Genomic DNA, 25657 nt, shown 5'->3' with positions numbered 1-25657 from the left:
CAGCACCTGCAGGGACTCGCCCGGATCACCAACAACATTCCAGATCATCCCATCACACACACACACAGCAAACATGGTCCAACATGTTTCCCCGAGAGATCGGGAAGAGCATCCCCCATTCTATTCTGTCTGTGACATTCAGGAATGTAAGCGTTCCACAGAGACTCAGAAAAGGGAGTGAGGAAGAGAGATAGAAAGAGAAAAAACATCCATATGGTTCCTCACAATCTTTCACACACACACACACACACACACACACAGAAAGAGGTCACTTACTCACCAAAATCGTGAACTCTTTCCTTAGGCAAACACACACACACACACGCTCACATAAACATCATACTGCTTCTGCTCTGACCTCTAAGGTCAGGGGTCAAGAGCACAGAACATTCCGGGACAATTCCCAGATTCCGTTAGCATGACAAACTAGTCCCTAAAAGTCATCACCAGGGAAAATAATTCCAAATAGCACCTCGTGATAACCATCAATAATAACCAGTGTTATGTTATATAGTATACTATTATAGTTTTTATTTATATCAGGAGTTAGCTTTTATTTTTATATTTTCAGTTTTCATTTTAATTTCAAGTTGTAAATTATTTTAGGTGCTATTAAATATATATATATATTTTTCAAATAATTACATTTTTAAATATAGTTATGTACCTTTAATTAATAATTATATTTATTTTAAATGTAAGTACTTTAATGAAATTAAGAAATACTGCCTTTGCCACTAACTGAAATAAATGAATCAAATATTTAATTTTGATTTGATTTTAGACTTATTTCAAATAACAAACTTTTTTTTTATAGTTGTAGCAAACCAAAACAACACTCCTAATAATAAAAGATTCTCCGCAGTCCATTTACAGTGTAGCAGTTTTTATAATAAATATAAGAAAGTCATTTTATAAAAACTATAAAAAGTTTATATAATAAATACATTTTACATACAACTATATTTATGTTTTTTTTTTTTTTTTTTTGTAAGGCCAGAAAAATCATTAAATGCTGGAAACATTACACGTCATGCATTACTAGTCAGGACATGACATACATTAGTGTGTTTTTCCAGGTGATGCTATCAAGAATAAAATCTGAAATTCTAGACAGAATATCTCTTCTTCATTCAGCGTAGATAGACGCACTGCGGAAAATCTCTGATAAAATCTCTCTATTTTTCCTTCATATAAACAATGACGCATTCTGCATGATTTCAATAAATAATACAACTTAAAAAAACAACTCTAGAGACAACAAGATACTGTTAAATAATTCACCTCGTATACAAAACCAAAATTTATGCCAAAAATCTACATTTTGAATACAACCACTTATGATGCAATGAGCAAAAGCCTCAAAAAACGAGCAACTGAAAGTTAGTCAGTACATCATCATAAATGCAGGGCATCCATCAGCACAGAACCAAAACTCAGTTTTAATGCTACATGAAGATTAAACAGCATTTTGATAAGCTCTGGACTTAAACTTTAAACCCAGATAAATAGATAAATGAAGATTAGATACGCTTTTAGACTTAAACTTTAATTCAGCTTCAGTTCTTGTTCCACCTCAACCCCCCCCCCCCATCCCCCCAAAAACAGGGCAAAGTGGACTCCGTAAGTCACATCTGAACAATGGTTTAATAACCAGCCCAGAGAGACGTGTGAAAAAAAAAACACACACCACACACAAAATGAGCAGAACACACTCAAAACAGATGAAATACAAGCAAACCTACAACTTACCAAAAAACATTCTCTTAATAAGAATGAATTTAATAGCACAGAAATGTATTCTGCTCAAGAATGACACTTTAACTGTTAAAAATGTTCAAATTATGAGTAATTATTAAAATATTTTGTACATATCTGAAGAGGGAGGATAAAATCTTTAGGAATTGTTCACATCCTGACTCCTCAACACTCACCACAGGTGTGGTCAAAGAGGCGTGGCCACTGAGGAAGGAGTTAGACACTGATAGGCTGAGACCAAGAGCAGGCTCCGCCTCCTCCAGAAGCCCAGCAGGAGGAGGGGGAATTGAAAAAGAGGAAGAGGAGGACGAAGGAGGAGGAGGAGGAGGAGGAGAAGTGTAGGAGGCCTAGAGCGCAAGAGAGAAAGAAGAGAGAGAGAAAAGGAAAAATGAAATCAGGTTAAAAAGAAAGAAAGGCAAAGTGAGTTAAAAAGTAGAAAATGATTTAAAGGCAACATGAAATGTATTTTTTATGTATACCATTATTAATATGTCATGTAATTATGTATTTACATTTAATTTGTATTTTATGCTTAAATTATATTATATATATATTTCACGGATGTAATAACTTGAATTTATTTAGTAAGAAAGTAAATAGGGTCAATTTGGATTTCCATGTTACCTTTAAAAAAGAAACTGGAAGAAAAGAAAGGAAAAGAGCACCAGAAGAGAAGAAAACTATTAACTACAATATTTTCTATATATATGAATTTTAAAAAGTATTTAATTAATAATGTAAAATATATATATATATATATATATTATATATATATATATATATATATATATATGTGTGTATATATATATATATATATATATATATATATATATATATAATATATATATATATATATATATATATACACATACATACACACACACACACACACATTTATAAAAAAAATATTTTTTAATTAAATATTTATTATATTTATATTTATTATAAATGTATTTATGACTTTAATTATATATATATATATATGTGTGTGTGTGTGTGTGTGTGTGTGTAATTATTTTTATAGATTTAAAAAATATTTTATAGATAGTTTATAAGTTTGCAGCACCAAAGAAATTATAAGGCAAGCTGAAAATAAGAGAAAGATGCTGCTGTGACACAAATATCCCCCAGCATGTGAGTTCCTGCTTTGGAACCCAATCTAATCTGTATCTATTTCACAAAAAGCAAAAAAAAAACACAGTTAATCCGTATTTTCCAGTTGACTTTCCAGTGACCCTGACGTGGCCACCAAAACCATCACGTGTTGCCTAGCTAAAGAAGCTCAGTTTGACCTCTGACCTGCTGCAGCTCACTGATAAGACGCATGCACATGACCAGAACTCACCAGCTGTCTCTGTTTGGGAGGCAGCGCTGGCGGAGGGACGGCTTCGTGGACGGAGTCGGAGCTGCTGTAGGAATCGTTGACGCCGTAAACCTCCTGAAAGCGCTTGTTCCTCCGCTGCTCGTAAATACTCTCGTTCTGAGGCATCTGGTAGAAGACGGACGGCTGCGGTTCAGAGTAATCCTCCACAAACTGCATGTATTGGAGGACTACAGAAGAACAGAGTTACACGCTTGAAAAAGAGCTGTTTTCTAGATTTCTATTTCACAATAAAAAAAACCTACTGTATGCTTCTATTGAGACCTATGAAAATATAGATCCTGTTATAGATAACGGTGAAAAATCTAATTTAAACTGAAATAACATCTTTACTTACTTGCATTACAGCAATTACATGAGAAAGATAGTGTTTTGGTACTGAGAACTGACAGTAATTAACTTAGTAAAATATTAAAATGATCTGGCAATGTATAAAATCTTGAAATGGCTTTAATTTTCTTATGCAAAATATAATATTTGAATACGTGATATTGAAATCAGTGTTTATAATAAAGTTTTAATCTCTCCTGTAATGCTATTTTTTTAAGTTTTATGTCCTTTACTGGCATGACAAAAAGTGTAAATCTTATTTCTAAATCAGCGCAAATACAGCAAAATAACAGGTGCAAAAGGCAAAATAAGAGTAAAATTTAAATTAATAATAGGAAATAAAATATTAAATTAAATCTGTTAAAAAACATTTTTTTATTAATAAAAACATTAAATACAACATTTATGTAATATAGAACTATTAGGATAAACAGTTAAACAATGCTTGATTGTTTTAAGTATCATTTACATTTAAAGACAGACAATAAATAATACTAAGTACATATGTATGTGTGCACGCATGTGTGTGTGTTAATACATATATGTGATGTGATCTAGGAAAACCCAACACATGGTGAAATAGTTTATTTTCTTAGGTTTTACCATATGAAAGCCCCATATCAAGCCCTTTCCAAAACGGTTTTCATTTTGTCCATAGCTTGAATGTAACAAAAGTTATGTCTATCTGAAGTTGGCTTATAGTTATGATTTTCCAGAATGGAATTTTGACAAAAACGGGTTTAAAGTGAGACGGGTTTCACTTTCACTTAACGACTGCTGTCTGTCAGGAGCGCTATACTGCATCACACAAACAGACTAACATTAAGAGGTCCTGAAGAGGACAGTTCTTCTTACTGTATCAAGATGAGCCGTCTCTGACCAATAAGAGAATTTTGCCAATATATTTTCAGAGATGATAGACAATATGTTATAGAATAATAATTGAATGAAACCCTAATTTTGACAAAAAAAATTTTAATTTCCTGAAAATGTCCCAGCGCGACTTTCAACAGGTTTTCCCAGATAGCATATATATATATATATATATATATATATACCCACACATGTTTCTGGATGGTATTTCAAGAGACCCACTTAAAAAACAATAACAACAAAATAACTGTAGTCTTACTCTGTTTGCCCTTCTTCTCTGGCAGCGGCGGAGGGCTGTCGGTGTCGGTGCAGTGCGAGAGGTCGTCTCCGTTGACCTGCGGCAGCAGCGGGAACGGCGGAGTGGCCTGCTCCTCTTCTGACAGGTTCTCGTAGTGCGATGGGAGGCGCTCGTAAAGAGGGTACGCCGATATAATCGGCGCAGACCGCCGCTGCTTCTGTGGGAGGGCGGGAGGAAGCACGCTATTGGTCGGTCCAGGTGTGGGGGGCGGAGTCCAGTACTCCGGGGAAGCCTGATTGGTGACGGGAGCGCTGAAACGTGGGTGGGCGGGGACATGGGCGGGGCTTAACGACGGAGACTCCCCGTGGCATTCTGGGAGAGGGCTCAGACTGCTACCAGTGCCTGTCGGAAACGGTAAAGGCTCGGAATCGGATAGATCCTGATGCAGGAAGTCATAATCTGGATCGTATCCCTCTAAAGACAAAGAAAGAGAGGATCATATCCTGGTAAGGGTTCAAAAACCTTCAACTTTTATTTGTAATAGAGTTTGCATACCTAGTGTTTCACAGCTAGTGTTGCGCGAGCACTGGCCACTGTCTCGCTCCAGAGATGAGAGCTGCTCGACGGACTTACTGAGTTTTCCCATACTGTTGCAGGGAGAAAGACGAGGCGAATCCCCGTCGTATGACTGGCTCCCACCGGAGAAACGCCTCTGGAGGAGATCCACGTCAAACTCCTGCTGCTTTAAACACAGATCACGTTACCAAAACATCGTTGCTCTAGGTTATGACACATCCATTGTTTTAAAATAATTCTCTGAATGCACACTGTAATGACATGCAAAACTATTATATGTGATTTTTCAATGAAGTTTTGAATGTGATTTTCTTATTATACGTGGTTTGGAATTTTGCATGTCTCTATGAAGTTTTGTGCTCTCTCTGTTTTTAGTTTAATGAGCTTCACTGGCATGACAAAAACTGCACATTTGGATTTCTAAAGCAGTGCAAATCAAACTAAATAGCAATAGTGCAAATGGTTAAATAGAATTAATGTAAAGGAAAATTTAAATAAAAAATCTCATGGCACGGTGCCATCTCACAGAGGTCAAAGGTCAAGGGTCATGCTCAGGTGATGTACCTGTCTCAGAGCTCCAGGAGGCAGGTTGGGACCACATGGGACTCGACTCATCGGCGCTACCACAGCAACACGTGTGGGGGAGGCGGCCGACTGTCGCTTCTTGGGAGGCAGAGCGGGCGGGCTACGGCACAGTATGCAGAAATATGCAAATGAGCTCACAAGCATGAAATCAACAATGTAACAAGGTCAAATGAAACGAGCACAGACAGTTCACACACAGTTAGTGAGGGTCTAGCCTGGAATTTAATTGGACACACACACATAAAAGTAGCACAGCGGTGGAATGTGTGGGCAGTGAGATCTTGGATTTCCCTGACAATTCTTTACACTTCAATGAAGCTCTAGCGGGTAACCATGGCAACATTAGAATAAACGAATCATAGAACACCCAGTGGGAGGGATTAGAGCGGGATGCAGCGCTAGTCAACAATCCTGACGGAATGCGCACAGGATTCCATTCAGAATGTTTGGAATCATTTGAAAAAAATATGTAAAGGACCCAATTGGGAATTAATTAGAATCTTTAAGGATTTAACTAAATACAACTGAATTTTTAACAGGAGTTCAAGAATACTGTCAGACTACTGGACGTTTAAATGGATACTTCACACAAAATTTTTAATCTGTCTTCATTTATCTTAGTTGTTCTAAACCTGTACGAGTTTCTTTTTTTGTTGAGCACAAAAGAAGATATTTTTATAGAATGCTGGTAACCAAAAATTTGATAATAGCCATTGATTTCCATAGTATTTTTTCCCCTACAATGGAAGTCAATGGCTGATGTAAACTGTTTGGTTACCAACATTCTATAAAAATCTCTTTTTTTTTTTTTGGTGCTCGAAAAAAGAAAGAAGCTCATACAAGTTTGAGACTGAATAAATTATAACATTTTAATTTGGGGGAAATAGCCTTTTAATGGGTTTATTTTACAGTATTTGAAAAATCCTGAAAATAATATTTTGACGTACTAAAGGAGAAATTGATCCTATTGAGTATTATGATGTTCATATTTGAACTGAAACTAAAACTTAAACTAAAACAAATATTGTTTGTGAAAATGTTAACTGAATTCAAATAAATATATATTTCAGCCAGTTTTATTTATCAACTTTAATTATATTCATGTACTAAAATAACTAAAACTAAAATAAATTCAATACAATCTATAACAACATACATATAAAAAAAAACAATATATACTAAAAATTATGGAAACAAAAAAATTACTTAATTTTTAAGTACAATTAACAGAAAATGAAACTATAAAATGAAGGAAAAAACTGATTAAAATATGAATAAAACTAGAATCGTATCAATGATACTAAAAAAAAATCGGTGAAGAAACTATTTTCACTCAGACATTGCTGGTAAATTAAAATAAATATTACAACGAAATGGCAAGTAACACGTTGAATTAAACATGAAATTTAGAAAATTAAAAACACTGAAATAGTATTTTTATTCTTTTTATACCGTTTTATACATTTTACACTTCTTTTCAGTATGTGTTGTAAAATAAGCCCATTAGGATTCTACAAATTATTTGAGAAATTCCATTCACATTCTTTTAGGATTTACAGACTAGTCCTCATTGGTCAGCCATGATAAATACACTGCAATCAGGCTTTCCAATGATTGGCCGTCACTCTGCAACGTGCAATCCAATTGGACACACACCACCACTCAACCGCATGCAGCTAAGTGCTGCCGTCCAATCAGGTGTTGTGTCAAAATGCACACAGAAAACACCATTGGCTAACGTACGTTTCCATCGTCGTGGCCCTCCGCTGCCCGGCAACAGGATCGGAGCACAACTGCATCCTTTTCCTGGCCCAGGACAACCAAACGATCACAGAGTACAGAGAAAGAGGATGAACAAACGATTCCAGAAAAATAATGCACAAAAATGGATGAAAGTGCAGAAAAGACAGAGATGATGTGTGTTTGAAAGACACGAAGAAGATTTCAAGAAAAACAGATACAGTGGTTGAAAGAATCACATGGTATATAACAAGCTAAACAGACAATAATTAGAGCTGATGCTATATATAATTTTGCGCAAATTGAAATGAGGCTGTGAGGGATGGAAGTACAGTTCATTCAATATGTCTCGCTGAGTTTAATAATGGCTGATACTGATGCAAAATGATGCAAAACTGAGTGCACAGGGCTGATAGTCAATATAAGACTATCATATATTCAAATATTAGAGACACACTGATAATACGTTAAATTTTTTGCAGGATATTTACAATATTCCACTTAAACAGTTATTTAATATTGGGTTTTCTACTAAAATTAGAACAAAACAAAATTGATAAATTAAAAAAGGCTATACAATAACTTGACATGGCTACAATTATTAAAGATATAAATAATTTTATTTAATGCAAAATAAGATGTACATTACATTTTTTTATTCAATTAACATTTGTCATAATATTAACTGAATTTTCATATATATAAAAAAAAATTGATATTGAAAATTTGATTCTGGAACAAAAAAAGTCCCTAAATATCGGATCGATTTATTGATGCATTAATAGAAAATTTACATTTAAACAAATTTCTATTGCAACAACAACAATTCTGAGAATTAAATGTGACTTGCAGAAGTGTGAGATTTTGAATAAATTAAAACTGTTTTCACTGATGTCGTATTAAATATGCTATGTTATCTGACTTACGTAAATAGCTACCATGATTTCATACACGCTCCACATAAAACTCTTCTCATCAGATGGTAAAAATGAACTCACAAACAACCAGATGTGACCTTTGCAAACAGTGTATATGATGCAGTTTTACTACTACATGTCTTAAATCACAGATGAAAAAAAGTAAACGGAAAAACAAACTTCTGCTTCGGAAGCCAAGCGTCACCGAGAGAGGATGCTGTTAGAGGATGCGCGTGTGTGTGTGCATGTGTGTCGGATGTGTTCTCATTCAAATATATTTAGATACTTGCTTATGGAAAAAAGCAGGTTTAAGAATGAACATGACTCATCTGTGGGAAATTACCATCACTAAAGATATTACATACTACAACTGCCTAGTACATGCTAATATACTTCCTAAGTATACACTACAGCACACACTAGCTAGTGCACACTAAAGTACACTTGATGTTCACCTCATCAATGCATCCTACACACTACACAAGTTTACCTCAATCTGTCAGCTGTAAAGGAAACAGTGAGGTGTTAAATGAATTGGGACACAACCAATATGTAGGCCTGTTTGGAATGGCATACTGAACTAACATCTATATGTATTCTGGGCAACTACATTTACTAGAAAGCAATCCCACAATGCAACAAGCTCAATCTTTTGATTTCAAGTGTGCTAAATTAACCTAAAAGTAGTATCTACTTTTTTTTTTTTTTATAGAGAAACTATCACTTTTTTTCTTTTAGTTTTCTGAAACCACAAACAACAAAACTTTCATATTTCTAAAGCCATGCCCCTCACCTGTGCTCTGCCAGTTTAACTTCAGGTAGAGGAGGTTTGGGCGGAGCAACCTCTTCCTCTGACATGTCAGTCAAGCTGGCAGTGGGCGGGACAATGGGCGTGGTCTTACTCAGGATCGCCTTCTCTCGCTCGGTTAGAGGATTTTCACACACACTAAGATAGAGAGACGAACATTATTAACTGTCACTATGCAAAATTGGTAAATTTATATCAGCATTTACGACTTTACCTCTCTGTTTTGGACAGAGGAAGTGCTGGTTTGCTGGGGGATGTCGGGGATGGTTGCTCCTGTTTCTCTATAGTGAGTTTCACTAGCTCCTGTTACAAAAACACAACCTTGGGTTATAAATATGCCTGTGTTGTTTCAACCTTGTCAAAAATGCACTTTTCATCCTCTCACCTTCACACCATCCAGCACAGCTTTGATCACCGTGGTGACGGTTGCCACAGTGTCCTTGTCGTCGAGGTCGATGCCCTCCAGCATCACCCGGTCAGACCAGCGAATGAGATTCGCCAAACTCTGATAGACGCGGTTATGACAGGAGGACACTGCCGAACTGCGGTTAGAGAGATAGATTTTAATTTAAGAAAACTGGAGTGAGGGCTGCATGCAAAGAAACCCATGACATTACCATGGTACATATCCAAATACCATGTTTTTATTGTTTTCTTAACTCACCTGTGCTGTATTCGAGCCTCTACATGCATCACCGGCAATATGGCCTCCAATACTTTACTAGCCGAACCAGGAAGCATCTGCAAAACCTTCGCGTCGACGTTCATCTTGTCCACAATCGTCTTAAAGTAACGTAGAGCACTCACCACCTCCTTTTCCTGTTCCTCTAACCGACTCACCTTCTGTTGAAAGACAGTAGAAAACTGATTTTAGGGGAATAGAGCAGCAACAGACTTAGTGTAGAGTTGAAACAGGGCATTTGTAGTGTTAATATACAGCTAAGAAGCTGTGAATTTAAACTTTACAGACACAGAGCAGCAATAGAGCTACTTTACGACTTAAAGTATACAGTTAACGTTTGCTAATAGAGCAGCACTGGAGTTGCTGTAGAGTTAAGTGAGTGGTAATATAATTAATTTGTAATGATGCAGAAAGGTTACTGTAGAGTTCTAAGGATGTAAAGTCGATGTTTACAGTGATAGAGCGGCAACAGATTTACTGTGGAAATAAGATAGAGCAGCAGTATAGAGAAAGTGTGGATGTAACCTTTACAGAGGCAGAGCTTCAGAAGAGCTACTGTAGAACGTATAATTTCACAGACAGTTGCAATAGAGTTGAGTTTAGAGTTAAAGGTATAAAGTTAATGTTTCCTGTGGTAGATGAGTTAATATTGATCTAGAGCGACTCTAGAGTTACTGTACGGTTGAGAAGGATTTATTTAGTTACGTTTGAATTAGGATAGTGTTAAGGTACTGTTCAATGTCGTAGAGCAGCATTAGATTTACTGCATAATATTCACAGATACAGAGCGACTGTAGAGTTACTGTACAGTTGAGAGAGTTGTGTTTACATTTAGGTAAAGTTATGTAAGTGGAAATTAATGTTCACTGATAGAGCAGCACTAGATATACTGCAGAATTAAGAGTAAAGAGATTATCACTTTTATAGAGTGACTGTAGAGTTACTGCACTGTTGAGAGGGTTGTATTTAGCAATGATTATGTTAGGAGCATGTTTACTGTGATTGAGAACCAATAGGTTTACTGCAGAATAGAGAATAGAGTTCAAATATATTAATATAGAGCAACTGTAGAGTCACTGTACTGTTGAGATATTTTTATTTAGAGTTACTGTAGCAGTAGGAGGTTGAAACGTTAACGTTTAATGCAATAGAAAATCAGTAGAGTTTGAAGTGTGGAAAAAAATAATATTTATTAATGTAGAGTTACAGTAGAGTAACAGTTGCTGTACCTTGTTAACAGGTTTCTCTGGAGTCGTCACTGTAGGCTCTGGCTGAAGCTGTCTGCTCTTCTTAGATGGAGTTCGTTTAATCTTCGGGGAATGAAATTTCATCAATTTCATTGTGAAAGAGGAGAGGTGAGACTTCTGGGATTCTGAAAAACAACAAAACAAAGGATACGTTCAGAAAACAAGTAAACAAAATGAATAAAAGTAGTGATGCTTTTCATCAAAAAATCTTTTGTCACAGACCAAAAAAAAAATTCAGACAACTCAGTAAATTAATTCTGGTTTCATCTCTGACAAACTCACAGCAGTGTTTCGGTTATCACAGAGATGACAGATATGTTTAGAGAGACGATCTTTCACTGAAAGACGAGGGTGGGATATTTACAGCCTGCAATCAATGTAAGATCAGAGTCATTTTATATAATCAACACAATTTAACTATACAAATAAACATACACAAGCCTCGCTGGTGATAAACATCAACAAAAAAAAAAACGTTCTCCCACAGGCAATTACATAAACTAGAATCCCCGTCTGTGGGTTTTTATCATAATTGGATTTTTATGGGCCATAATTATAGAGAGAAAGAGAGAGAGACACTGCGCACATAAGCAGCTGGGGTATTTCTGAATTTATCTCCCTGTCCAAAGAAAGATCTGCTGTTAAGAAATACTCTCATGTGTGATGCTCAATTCCCATTCACCCACAGACACAAACTAAGCAGCACAGCTCATTCAGAAATCGTGATGATTATGACGTCACAGCAAATGAGGTGAGTAACATAAGACTGCCCAGCTTTTTACACAACAATAACGCAGTATTTAGGAACTTAAGCCCATTGTGAAAAATAACAGTAAGAAGTAATGCACTTTGTAGTGTTCATCTAATCATAATAGAGGTCGAAATCTTAAAGGTACAGCAGCAAAACACTTTTAAAAGTGTGTAATTTCCAGCATTAAAAAACAAAATAGTCAAAGACTGTGGAATATGATGTTAAAAAATGGTGTTTTAGTTCAAGAAACCTAGAATGACATTCAAAAAAATTCAGAAATTTTTTTTTTTTAAGTGTGTGCTTACGGAGAAGCCACTGTCATACAAACTTTCTCAAAACACATGCATGCACATTTGACCTCTTGAGAAAAAAACACTAGACACAGAAGTGCGTGTGATTCTTGGGGGCAAAAATGCAGGAAATGACATGCCATGTGTGTGTTTTGGTGTGTATATTAACAGCCATTGTTGGAGACAAGGGCTCTGCCTTTCCGTTCAATGCGTGCTCAGAACAATGCCTTCTGGGTAAAACGGAAAAGTCACATTGTAACTAACATGGGTGGAGCCATTATGCTCTAATACACACACATACAACTCTTAATTACCCTTACACAAACACACACGCATGGTGGGTGTATTAAGGCCTGTAGGCTGACAAAAAAAGCAGTGGAGCGTGGGTAATGTAGTATTCTAACACAATCACAGCTAAAATCCATACTACAGATCCATATTACACACCAGCGCTCACCAGTCAATCTCTACAACACAACACCGAGTGTGTCACACAAAGTTAATGTAGTTATGACTCAATTCAAAAGAATGATTTTACATGCAGTGATGACTAACAATCTCTATTATTACAGCATCACTAATACACTATAAAGTTTTTGTAATAAGTTTTTTTTTTAGTTTCCATTGTCATTTAATACCTGCGATTAGATTTGGAAAGATGCATAGATAATGGAAGGTCTAATTGAAATGCATTATGGGTAACCCTGTGTCTGAGTAAGTGACTGTCCATTAAATTCCACTAAATGCAGAGTATTTCAACAGTCAGGCTAAAGCACGGTTCTGAAAGTTCAACTGTAGCACACTTTCCTCGCTCATTCTGCCTCGGGGAGTGTCTTTAATGGAAGGCTGATGATATAGATCGGCAGAAAGCATCAGAGGGAAGCATCAGATAGTAGCTACGTCCTTCAAACCATGTCCACTGCAGACTAATGGACACACGTGTCTGAACACACGGGCAGTCGCTAGAAAAATTAATTCAGGAATAGGAAGCCACTTCCAAATCCTGCATCACTTCCTGTCCAGTGACCCCTCAGCAGAGGACTGCATTCCCCGATCTCCGGTTCAAGGTATGCTTCAGCATGTAAGTATGAAAGTATGCACACACACATACACATACAATTACTCCTAACTCATGTCACCTGCAGGTCACAGCCACCACTTCCTGCTTTGGCTTCAGACCTACCCATCAACTTCCTGTCTGGCTCCAGCGAACAGGAGCACTTCCTGTGCTGCCCATCCTCTTTGCAACAAAGAGCGCTGAACTCTGAACACACACACACACACACACTTATCTCACATCATACATAATGAAATTGGTAAGTGCTTGTTTTTGTTTGTTAAATCACAAACTTAAAAAATAATAATCACAAATTAGTCAAAATGATTAGGTGTACGCTGATATAGAACAGTGTTTATTTTTTAGATTTTTTTCTTTCTAAGCAAAGATTATTACTAGTAATGAAATTTGAAGCAACTTATTTCAATAAAGCCCTAAATATAAGATTTAAATATTAGTAGCAGTATTAAAGTTTGTTGCCAGTGAAGCTATTCCATAATGGATACAGATTCAATATTCAATAACTACCAACATTTAATAAAAATAAAAAAAACTACTAGACTAAATATCATATTTACATAACTCTATTATAGATTCATTAAGTGTATTTGTGATAAAAAATGTAAAAGCTAAATAAATGAAAAAAAAAATTAAATATTCTGGGTCCTTCTTAAAAAAAAAAAAAAAAAAAAAAAAGCATCTCAGAGATCATCATCTCTTAAAGTATAAAACAAAAACAATAAAAATAATAAAGAATGCTAATACTAGTAGTATTTAAGTGAATTTACTAACCTTTGTTAATGCTTTAGCAAACATTCACTAACAATGAGCAAGATTTTTTATTATTAATTCAAGTACAAAAGTCCTTTAAAGTATGTTTTAATAAGAACTGTCTCAAAGTTTAATAAACAAACAAATATAATACCAATATGTATACATACAATACAATAGATACACAATAATAATAATAATAAATAATAAAACTAAAAAAATATCAATATGGTCACAAATATATTCTAAATACTGTGATATTTAAAAATGATATACTATTCTGATTTTTTTTAAAGGCATGAATTCATGTCTATGACTGTGAAGCCTCTTTACTGTGAGTTTCAGAATCATAATTAGTGGGTGTAAAACCAATTAATAAGTTTAAAAGTGATAAAGATCCTGACAGGCAAGAATAAGAATCACTTCAGTCAAACGAGTGTAAAGTTGCACTATGTGTCCCTGGACCACAAAACTAGCCTAAAGTGTCAATTTTCCGAAATTGAGATGTACACATCATCTGAAAGCTGAATAAATAATCTTTCCATTGATGTATGGTTTATTAGGATCAGACAATATCTGGCGAAGATAAAATTATTTGAACATCTGGAATCTGAGGATGCAACAAAATCAAAATACTGAGAAAATCATCTCTAAAATTGTCCAAATTAATTCTTAGCAATGCATATTACTAATCAAAAATTAGATTTTAATATATTAACGGTAGGAAATGTGCAAAATATCTTTATGGAACATGATCTTTACTTAATATCCTAATGATTTTTGGCATAAAATAAAAATCAATAATACTGACCCATACAATGTTATTTTGGCTATTGCTACAAATATACCCCAGTGACTTAAGACTGGCTTTGTGCTCCAGGGTCACATATAACACGCTCTTGTGAGAGTCTCAGATGTAGGCATGAATCTACCCACACAATCTGATAGGAAACGCTATCAAGCGAATCATAAATGAGCAGCGAAGACGACAGGTGGAGGAGGAGGAGGAGGAGGAAGAAGTGGGTCACTGGAGCAGACTTACTTAAGTGTGTGCCGCCAGCCGAAGGACAGCAGACAGCACACAGAAAGAGTTATATGAACACGCTTACTAACCAGGTTCAGAAGTGTGTGTGTGTGTGTGTGTGTGTGTGTACAGGATTTAGCTTCAGGAAAGAACTTCGTAACCAAACCATCATCCTTCACACAAGGACACACAGCAGGGCTCCAAAATGAACAATAAAAGACATCAACTTTCATTTTGATCTCACAGGGTTGTTAAAGGGATATAAAATTCTGTAACTTGCTCACCCTTATTCGTGAGGAAATTATACATTGGCGCATATAAAATAAAGATGTATTATGATTTCTGAATTCATTTAGTAAAAAATGTGTTACTAACAAAACTTTACGTGGTTTTTTTCTTACTTTAAACTTCCTAAAGTAACTTGATGTGACAGTTTGGTGCAAATGAAGAAGAAAAAAGAAACAGTGATACACTTTATTCTGGATTCTTTGATGAATAGAAATTTCAAAAGAACAGGACATTTCTGAAATAGAAATGTTTTGTAAATTTAAAATACAATTTCACCGTCACTTCTGATTAATTTAATGTGTTTTTACTGAAAAAAAAAGTATTACTTTATTCTTAGCAAACTTTTGAATGGTAGTGTATACATTCTGGTAGCTTATAAAATATTAGCCATCACAACATTAAAAATGATAAAAAATGTTTCTTGAGCAGCAAATCTACATATTAGAATGATTTCTGAAGATCAGGCCATCCTTAAAAATATTTTGGTTTGCAGTAACAGTAAAAAAAAAAAAGAAGGTCTATTTAAATTTTTTTTTAAGTTTCAATGTAAAAAAAAAAGTTAAAGTTGAGAGACTTTTATTTAGAGTTAAAAATCCAGTTTGATTTGAGAGACAAGTGTTCATTGAATCGATTGTAAAATCGTAAAATACGTTTTATATGGCAAATAACACCAAATATAGGTAAATCCACGGACAACAGGCAGGACGAATGTAAAGACCAATATTTCTGATGATTTATTGGCGGGAAGTTACGTGCGCAATGACAAACAGGAGTGCAACATTCTCGAAAAACAATAAGCAGAGTGGACTGCCATAATACAAAACATTTACTGCAGGCTTCAACATGGCTGTGTTTACGATTAGAAATGTCAACAACAACACCAACAAAAAAATGCATACGTAGACGATTCTAGCCCAAATCTGTATCTGTATGCATGAGACTGTCTGACTACCGGCAGAATTCACATTTCGGTTGTAAAAAGAGAAACATTGTGCAGAAGTATTATTTGCTGTTATGCGTGTGTGTACGAAGCTGCGGTTGCTGTGTGATGCAAAAAATACAAACCTGGACGCGCTCCGATAGAAGGCCGTTAAAATCAGTTTCCTATTTTCGTTTTCGAAATTTGTGTTGGTTGGTCCAATCGATTCGTGCAATAGATTTTCAAACATAAAGTGACAGTCGACACGGTCACGGTTTTAGACTAGACGGGAGAAGGGATGGGAAAAGATCTGGGCACAGTTTTTCCAGAACTTCGTGCCAAGTTAAGGTGTCAAGCTGTTTAAATTTATTTTTTAGATGTATTATAGTGCCGATCCCGTATGACTTTGAACAGTGACCGCGAACATTTAGTTTACTGCAGCCGCAGCCATCATTACCAAGCGCGAACCATTGACAGTGAATGAGAATATGAGACGAAGCGAACGCACAGGCCATAGTGTGACATCCGTGTAAACATAGATGACGTCACGGGGGTTTTTATTAAAGAAAGAAAGTAGCCTTCGTTTGTATGTAGGCCTAGGCAATTTATATATTTACAATACTTACTAAAATATAATTAATATTATTTTATTGCTTTGGTATTAGTTGTTTGAAGAGTAAAAAAAATTGGTCAGTCTTAAGGCAAATGTACAATCGGAAAAACTTTTAAGTCTGTCCTGTCCAACAGGGTTGGTCGGGTTATGGCAAACAAGAATAATTTTTTTATCAAATAACAGCTTTGGTGAACATACAAGATTTCTTTCAAAAGCATAAAAACATGCATTATTCCAAAGTTGTGATTTTTTTTTTAATTGCAATATTAAATAAATTACAACATGCATGTTAAAAATCTCAAATTTCTTTTTTTAAATCTGTGTTTATCTGTATGACTCATCCATGATTAAACACACAGACATCATCCTCTGATCTAGAGTTCCACATTCCATCAAACACACACTGCGGTCCTGATCTATTTCTGCCCTTCTGCTTTACGCAATATCTCACACACGCACACACGCACGCACACACACACACACACACACTGTCTCTGTTGTCATGGTGACATAAGCAAAGTGACACATGTGATTGACGTGTGTCAGCTGAAATTAACTCCTGTCACTAACATCTACAACACAAAACAAGCTCTTAAAGGAGCCACGGTCTACACATTAGAATTCCATTTCCTCTTCTTCCTCCAATTAAAATCCTACTAAAAGTTTCTTAGTCTAAACGTAGTTTTAAATAAACAAATATAAAAAACAAATGTTATGTAGGCTAATATATGTTACCATATTTAGCTATAGATTATTATAACAAACCATAAATTTGCTAGATTTAGGCAGACAGACAAGACAGTTTCTGTTTGGTAAACACAGCATTACGCAGCCCGAGAGCCAATGACAGCGCAGCGATGAGAGAAATGCATGAGGATTATCATTTCCAAATGCAAAACACTCGTTATCCTTCACTCGCTCTCTCTCTCACACACACACACCCTTCTCCAGTATCCTGTTCTCAAACACTGTTCCGGCTCTAAACTGTGTCTGTCTGGCCTTGGATGATATCTAAAGGAATTTCCGGAAGTATTTGTCCCATTAATTTTCTCCTAGAGCATTAAAAAAAAACCTAACCGTAAACTTCAATAAAGCACCATCGGCCTTGAACCAAAGCAACCGCACCGAGATTAATGATCATGATTCAAAACAATACCCTGCAGGTCAAAGATGAACATTTTCCAGTATTTACAGAAACAATGTATGATTATCATGATTTTTTTCCTTTATTAAACAGGCACATTCTAATAGCGAAAAAAAAGCTTTATTAAAACTTTTTATTGTTTTGATGCTTTCATCTCGGACCCATTCATTTACATAAAAACCATCATGAAATCCAAATGAACTCATGTTTCTTGTCTTATTGTGAACAATACATTAGTAAACATTATTTCAAATAAACACTTTGCAATGTTATATCAAAATGCTCAACCAAACAACTTTCCTTTTCTGATGACATCACAAAGTCCACCTATTTTTAGCCCCTCCCCCTCAACCGCCTATCTATATTCTGCAATGCCACGCCCACTTTTCATAATCCAGTCAAAGGATCAAATTAAGTTCTTAAATTTTTTCCCGTTTCACTCAGAATCACACCAGATTACGGATGTAAAACCGCTTACAGATTAATCGTCTTTCCCGAGGGAATGAATAAACTACTAAATGTTACATTTAATCGAATCAGTCTCTATCTTATACGTTTCACATTTTCACTTCTAGTTTTCGCTCCTAGTGGAGAGCTCTGTCTAAAACTACAGGGTAAAACGATCACCTAAATCAGAGAGGAAGCTTCGATAGCACAATATGAACCCAGATGTTTGGCTTGAATTACACAGAACCCAATTGCTGACAGTTTAATACGATCCGAGGTTCTGCCATCAGCTGTTCTCAATGTCCTATTTAGGACTTACAGACCTTGAATAGACGCTGGCACAGCCAAGGCCAAACATTCAAGTGCATGTTTCAATGATAAAGTAGAAAGTTAAATACAATGTTTCAGACAAAGGTATCAGAACTATTTGTCTGTAAAACCGAAACCTTTTCCTCTTTAGAGAAAAACGCTCCTCAATCCACTAAATGCCCTGAATCTTAAATATCGCACACGGATCGGTCCTTCTGAATGACCATCTCATTCATCTCCTGCACAACCTGACAGACTTTCTCTGCACGGCTGTTTCTGGACGCTGATCTCTGGGTTGGATCCACCCAGAGTTTGACTGGATGAAATGAGCACTTAGACAAAAGCCACACAACTGGAATGGGAAGGAATGTCCCTGGAATTTCTCACCAGAAGCTTCTGTATTCCCAGAAATACTCTCTATCCTGGAGACAAACTTCCTTGCACATTTTTGAAAGAGAGTGATTAATTTATTAATGCAATGCTAGCAAAATGATAAATATAACAGTCATTCTGTATCACGATATATTAAAATATCATAGCATTACAGTCTGGTCCCATAACACAAGTGAGCAGAAACTCCAAAACATCCAAATCCAGATTTTGAAAGAAGAATATAAATGTCCAAACTTCAAGATAAGCGAACCGACTTCCAAGAACGGCCAAAACAGAGCCTGAACAATCAAAACCAATATAACAACATTTGTATCCTTCAATGTCCAAATTCCATCTTCACAGTAAGAGTCATTAAAACCAAAATAGACGTGTGACTGATAAAGTCTCAAAAGAGCAATGTTACACTTTACAAGTCAGATGCTAAGTCCATGCATTAATATTATACATTACACCTGTTACATCACAAAACAGAGTCTAATTGCATCCACATTAGCTCTACAATTACTCTGATCAATTCAAATCTTTCCTGTATGTTATTTCAGCCCATCCGTTCTCACCTCGATCTACTTCTCCTGTATAAAAATAGTCTGTCTCCTCTAGAAGAGGTTGGGTTCTCCGACTGCTGTTCCCCATGTAGAACCTGGACGAGTTCTGCTTACTGAACTTAAGAACGGCTTTAGACTTCTCCAGTCGTGTTCACCTCAAACAGGGATCTTTGGAGGTGATATTGGACATTTTCTTCAAGCCCACTGTCCATCCACATCCAGGTCACCGGTGGAAGTCAGAAATAAGCATCCAGGATCAGAGACATCACTCAGGGTCTGTGGTTAGTCACCCTCAGTTGATTATTATGACCCAGCCTGACTCAGACATCAAACCGTGTGCTGGAATCTAAAAATAAGCTCCGTTAGAACTGCAGAGAAGTCCCTAGTCTCAGAGTTCCGTGTGAGCCGGATGATGTCGGAATGCCAAAACATCCCGATTCCGAAAGGAACTATGGAGCAATGATGGTCTAGATCCGCAGATGAACAACTGCCTGACATGTGAGAAACGATCGATAAAGCCTACGGCATGGAAAACAGCGCAAACTAAATTACACTCATCTGGAAAAAGACAATGGAAAACCGGTCAATACATTTTAAACTTCCATTACAGGAGAAAGAAGCAGCAGACATCAGATAATACAGCTCAAATCAGAGCGGAGCGCTTGAGATGCTCAATCTCGCATCTATCCGTTCCGTACTTTATTCCCACAAAGCCCTGCACGTCCACATACACACGCCAGCTTCTCTCAAACACACACACACACACACACACACACACACACACACACAGCGTGAGCACCGTCTAATTACTGAAGCTCAGGATAGTAAGAGCATGTTTTTCATTCTAGTAATCTACTGCACTCATTTCTCTAAAACCCCAAATTACAGTTTTGGGATGAAAAACAAGTGGCCAGAGACGACTTAAAATAATTCTGCACTAATTCTGGCCAATCCAAGGCAAAAACGTCTCCAACAACCAATCAGAATGTAGTACACTCAAACGAAACCAATCAGGATGTAGAGTTAGCAGATTCATTTAAAACCAATTTTATTACTTAGTTATTCACAATGAAAAGTTGTAAATGAAACAAATATTAAGAAAATATAATTACAATTGTTTCTACTTAAAATTTTCTCAATCCCATGTGTTACTTGCCATATCTTTGTCATTGTTTGTAAAATTTACTAGCAATTTCTGATTGAAAATGTGTTTTATAAATTAAAAATTTCAGTGTAGACTGATTTGCACAATGTAGCTCAAATTATTTCCCACCGCCCCTCTAAAAAAACATTGCAATTATCACTTAATTCATAAACAATAAAACACAAATAATGTTGCAATTATAATTTTTTTTACATTGCAAAATGTAGCTCAAACTTATTTTGCCAAGAAAAAAATGATAAATACATAAAATATATACTCATTTATTTGAGTATATATCTAGGCCTATGTGTACTGTATAACGCATTTTGCAAATAAACTGACAATTTTATATTGCTAAATGTAGCTTAATTTTATATCGCCAACAAAATGATCATGAATATATACACACATAATATTATAAATATATATACATATACACACACAATTTTTCATCCTGCCAAGACATGCGCTAGTCTTAATCTGTTGTGTCTGAATTTCTCAGTAGTATGTTATCTCTCAGTTTACTGGTAGACTTTGTTTAAGACACAAGCATGTACATGTGAGCATTCACACACACACACACACACACAATATGTTGTCTGGGATTTACATAGCAATGCAACTATTCATAAATAAACACACACATACCCGACCAAAGGCATTACACATCCATGTGCACTTATAAATAATTGTGTTGTCAGGGATTGACATAGCGATGCAACTACTCAGAAATACACCCAAGACACCCGCCGAATACATGACACATTATTAGAGTAGAGTTATTCTGAGAATATCACAACCTCTCCACCGATTCCTCAGAACTGCTCATATACACAGACCACCACATGGCTTCTGCAGAACACTTATTTTAAGTATTGAAGAAACTGTTTCTTGCAAAAAAAGAGAATTTTGTCATGATGCTCCGAAGCTTCCATGGAACATAAAGAGAGAAATGCTACAACAATGTTCTTTTTTAAAACTGTTTAAGAATAGAAATGTGTGAAAATATAAAATAAACTGACGTCTCACCGTTGAAATTCTGACTTTTTTTTTTCAGAATTAAATAGTCAAAGTCAATTGTGAGTTTGTCTTATAATTTTTTGACTTTGTAACATTTTGAGATATAAACTGCCAAATATAAAGTCCCAATTCGGACTTTTTTTGTCACAATTGCGAGAGTTTAGAGCATGCAATTCTGAGAGCAAAAGTATAGTTATAAACTAGGCTACAAGTTGTTAAAAAAAAGAATATTTTCTTTACAATTTCATATCTTCCAATTTGATTTTATAATATTTTGAAAACTTTCAGCAGTGCGAGTTTATATCTTGCTATTCTGACTTTAAAAAACACAATTGTCTGAACTTTGAGAATTTTTTTTACAACCGAGATGATGAAATTTCAAGTATTTATTCTGTGGTGGAAGCTGGCTTCCATAAGACACTTTGTATGAACATTAGGGTAAAAAAACAAACCAACAAAAAACAAAAGGACAAAAGACGTTCCTTTAAAAATCATCCATCGGGAAGACATGAGCACATGATCCCAAGATTTCTCACACGCTCATTTTTCTCCCCAAAGTTCATTTTCTCACTGTCATAGGGAAGCTGAGGGAGGTCAAATCAGCTTCCTGGTTTTGTTGAGCGCCACAGAGAAAGAGAGATGCAGACAGAGGGAGGTTAGTTCAAAGCAGGTGACCGCCGGTTTTAATATTTCTGCATGAATGACAGTGCCATTATGACATCAGGTCAGCGTATCCACAGCGACAGAGAAACATGTTGATGTCGGGAACTACGTCACACAGAGTCAGTCTGGGCTAGCTTTAGATTTATCCCAAACGTCCATCGAATCGCCCGACCAACAGAACGCACAAAAGACAAACAGGCGACCCGGTAACCAAACACACAAACCTTCAAAACAAACAGAGCGGGTGTATTGGAGCGCACACAAACCCGTCCCGTAGACTTCCTACAGGTCGCTACAAGACAGGACACAACGTGGACCTGAACAAAACATGCAAGGAATGCGGCTTCACAAAACCTCTCTGACTTGAATAAAACAGTCAAATTATGTCCATATATTGTTCAAATGAGGTTCATTCTCAAATATGAAGCGCCCAAACATGATGTGTAAGGCTCAAACACATTCAGTCCTGCTAAAATGTGCTTTGTTTAGGTGTGTCACAAAGGAATGTTCAGGTGAGTAATGCCTCGGGATACACATTCTCACTTCCATTTCACTGAGAAAACAGCTCGATTGCTGAGGAAATGCACAGTTATGGACTGTAAATGTATGTTATACATAAAAATGTATAACAGTTTCCACAAAAATAATGAGTAGCACAACTGATAATAATCAGAAATGTTTCTTGTGCAGTAAATCAGAATATTTTCACGGTTTCTGAAGATCATGTGACACTGAAGACTGGAGGAATGATGCTGAAAATACAGCTGCACATCACAGAAATAAATTTCAATTTAACATATATTCAAACAGACAACAGCTATTTTAAATTATATTAATATTTCACAATGTTACTGTTTTTCCTGTATTTCTGAGTAAATAAATGCAGCCCTGGTGAGCAGAAGAAACTTCTTTCAGAAACAGTAAATTATCTCATTGACTGCAAATGAATAGTTAAAATAATAATATCTAAATATATAATAATAACTAAATATAATAATAACTAAATATCTTATTTTATATAGCCCCTTCTTTTCAATTAAAAATACTACAAACTTATAGAATTTTACCAGTTTTCAATCTTTATATTAATCTGTCTATAACTGTTCAACCTCGAATTTCTAAAGGTGTTACAATGTATGGTAAGAAAGACAGATATAAATGCATGAAAAGGTTGATAAGTATTTCTGAATTCAACATTATTTGGAAATGATACCATGTGCTTCCAATATCAATCCAATCAGCAGCCCATCATTTAAAATAAGTGCACTGCTCAGTAATGATACAGTAACTCATACACTGCATTCTTCATTCTTAGTAACAGTCATTAACCGAAAATGAGCTTTTTATTACAGCAATATCCACTGAGCAACAACTAAGCTTCCCCTGCAGCCTCACCCTAAACCCTGACCCGATCCGGGCTCCAGGACAGCTGTTTAGGGTGAGGTGGTCAGGGGGATTGAGTTTCCTTCCCACCGCTGAAAGAAACCTCCTGTCGCTTTCCGTTACTAGACTCACCACAACCAGACAGACACATCTAGAGAGACAGACAACACACACACACACACACACACACACACACAGTCTCCAGTCTGTGTTTCTAAACTTAACATGCATCACGAAAGCATCCAACTCTGTCTTAAGAAAGCCAACAACACTGACAAATCCAACATACTGAATTGCGAAATAATGACAAATGCCTCTTTTTTCAGCACGAGAAACATGACCAAGGCAATACTGTCACACCAAAAACATATCTGCATTTGGAGACATGACATCCAGTCTTGCATTTAAAACTTGCTACTTAACATTTGTAAAATAAAGAAATCATTAAGAAATCATTTTACTACATAAAAAATATCAGGATTATTTAAGTAAAGATCAAACGTAAAAGCACATAGAATAAAACAGCACTGTGGATGTAAATTTGAACCATCATGGTAGCTAATATACAAAAACATTATTTGTCAATTGCTCTTTTAAGAATAATTTCACACGCATCTTAGTGTAAGAATATAAAATGCACACGATGAACCCTTTAAATACTTTTAAGACATGCTGTGAAACCTAATCACACAGTAAACAAGACTAAAATGCATGGAAATTAAATAAACCTGCATAACAGATTGCATTAAACTCATAACTTCTATTATCCCGGTCTCTGAGATCTAAAATCAGTCTGAGCATGAGATTGACAACAGCAGCAGGCTGGAGTGTTTGCATGTGAGCAAGCGTTGATAAAGGCATCTTTAATTGCACAGACGGGCTTCTCTCTGTTGAACAGCACCGGGATGATCCCGTTTAAATGTCCCGTGCGCCAGCGCGAGCTCTGGGTGGCCAGCGGGCGCTAGCGCGTGCTAATGGACACTGATTTATTCCACTATTTCTGAGTCGAAATACACATCAGAGAGCCATGCATTTAAAGCATACTTAAAAATAGCATTAAATGCATTGATTAAAGAGAGAGGAGCTGTTAAAGTGCGGTCTAACCGGGCCTACAGACTCAACGGGCCGGTTCGCGCTTACCGTGCTTGCTTTCTATTTTCCCCGACATGATCGCTGCGCTGGCCGGAGCAAATCCTCAGCTTGGACAGTCACAGAAGGACAAAATAAGGGATTTAGACAGCTGTAATCCCGAGTTGTGTTCTTCAGCCACACATTTTGAAGTCCGTGTGGCCGTAGATCCCTGGTAAAAAGGGCAAGAATCCGCTCACATGCACACGCTGGCGACAGACGGTGAACGCTACTGCTGGGCTGTGTGTGTGTGTGTGTGTGTGTGTGTGTGTGTGTGTGTGTGTGTCGAGTCCCGTCCCAAGGATCCATCGGGATGCGAACACAGCGCCGCTCTCTGACGGGAATCACGAGCTACAGGGATGAAAGTGAGCTTTAGGTCTCAGATCGAGCCCAAACACGTATTCTGTCATTGTTCTGTCATTCAAAAGAGCTTTTAGTTTCTTTGTTCCGTTGAGCACAAAATGAGATGTTTGTCAGAATGTCCACGCTGCTCTCTTCCATAGAGTAAAAGCGGGTAAGGACTAAAGCTATAAAACTCTGAAAATAACAAAATAAAGCTAGTATAAAAACACACGGATTCTTCTCTATACTCAAAACAGTCTTTACATTTATTCCTTAAAATGAATGGTATTT

General features: G+C 36.2%; 1 protein-coding gene across 8 annotated transcripts in view; it reads right to left on the bottom strand.

The window, feature by feature from the left end:
* Positions 1–25286, bottom strand: part of LOC113039015 (rap guanine nucleotide exchange factor 1-like) — a 35809-nt gene extending 10523 nt beyond the window's left edge. For 2 of the 8 annotated variants that reach the window (XM_026196871.1, XM_026196876.1), the window contains exons 1-12: positions 25037–25286; positions 11118–11260; positions 9871–10049; positions 9592–9748; positions 9421–9509; positions 9192–9344; positions 7485–7547; positions 5721–5841; positions 5136–5322; positions 4602–5054; positions 3104–3309; positions 1935–2105 (exon numbers count right to left, since the gene is read on the bottom strand). In XM_026196871.1, the coding sequence (XP_026052656.1) occupies positions 1935–2105; positions 3104–3309; positions 4602–5054; positions 5136–5322; positions 5721–5841; positions 7485–7547; positions 9192–9344; positions 9421–9509; positions 9592–9748; positions 9871–10049; positions 11118–11260; positions 25037–25064 (1950 nt within the window). In that variant the 5' untranslated portion in view covers positions 25065–25286. Of the gene's footprint in view, positions 1–1934; positions 2106–3103; positions 3310–4601; positions 5055–5135; positions 5323–5720; positions 5842–7484; positions 7548–9191; positions 9345–9420; positions 9510–9591; positions 9749–9870; positions 10050–11117; positions 11261–19698; positions 20340–25036 lie in introns of those variants that run through there. The other 6 variants (XM_026196872.1, XM_026196879.1, XM_026196877.1 and 3 more) reach the window with 6 other exon arrangements.
* Between the last annotated feature and the right edge of the window lie 371 nt (positions 25287–25657).

Source organism: Carassius auratus, chromosome 21 (genome assembly GCF_003368295.1).
Source record: "Carassius auratus strain Wakin chromosome 21, ASM336829v1, whole genome shotgun sequence".
NCBI lineage: Eukaryota > Metazoa > Chordata > Actinopteri > Cypriniformes > Cyprinidae > Carassius > Carassius auratus.
This window is presented reverse-complemented; position numbering and strand designations above follow the sequence as displayed.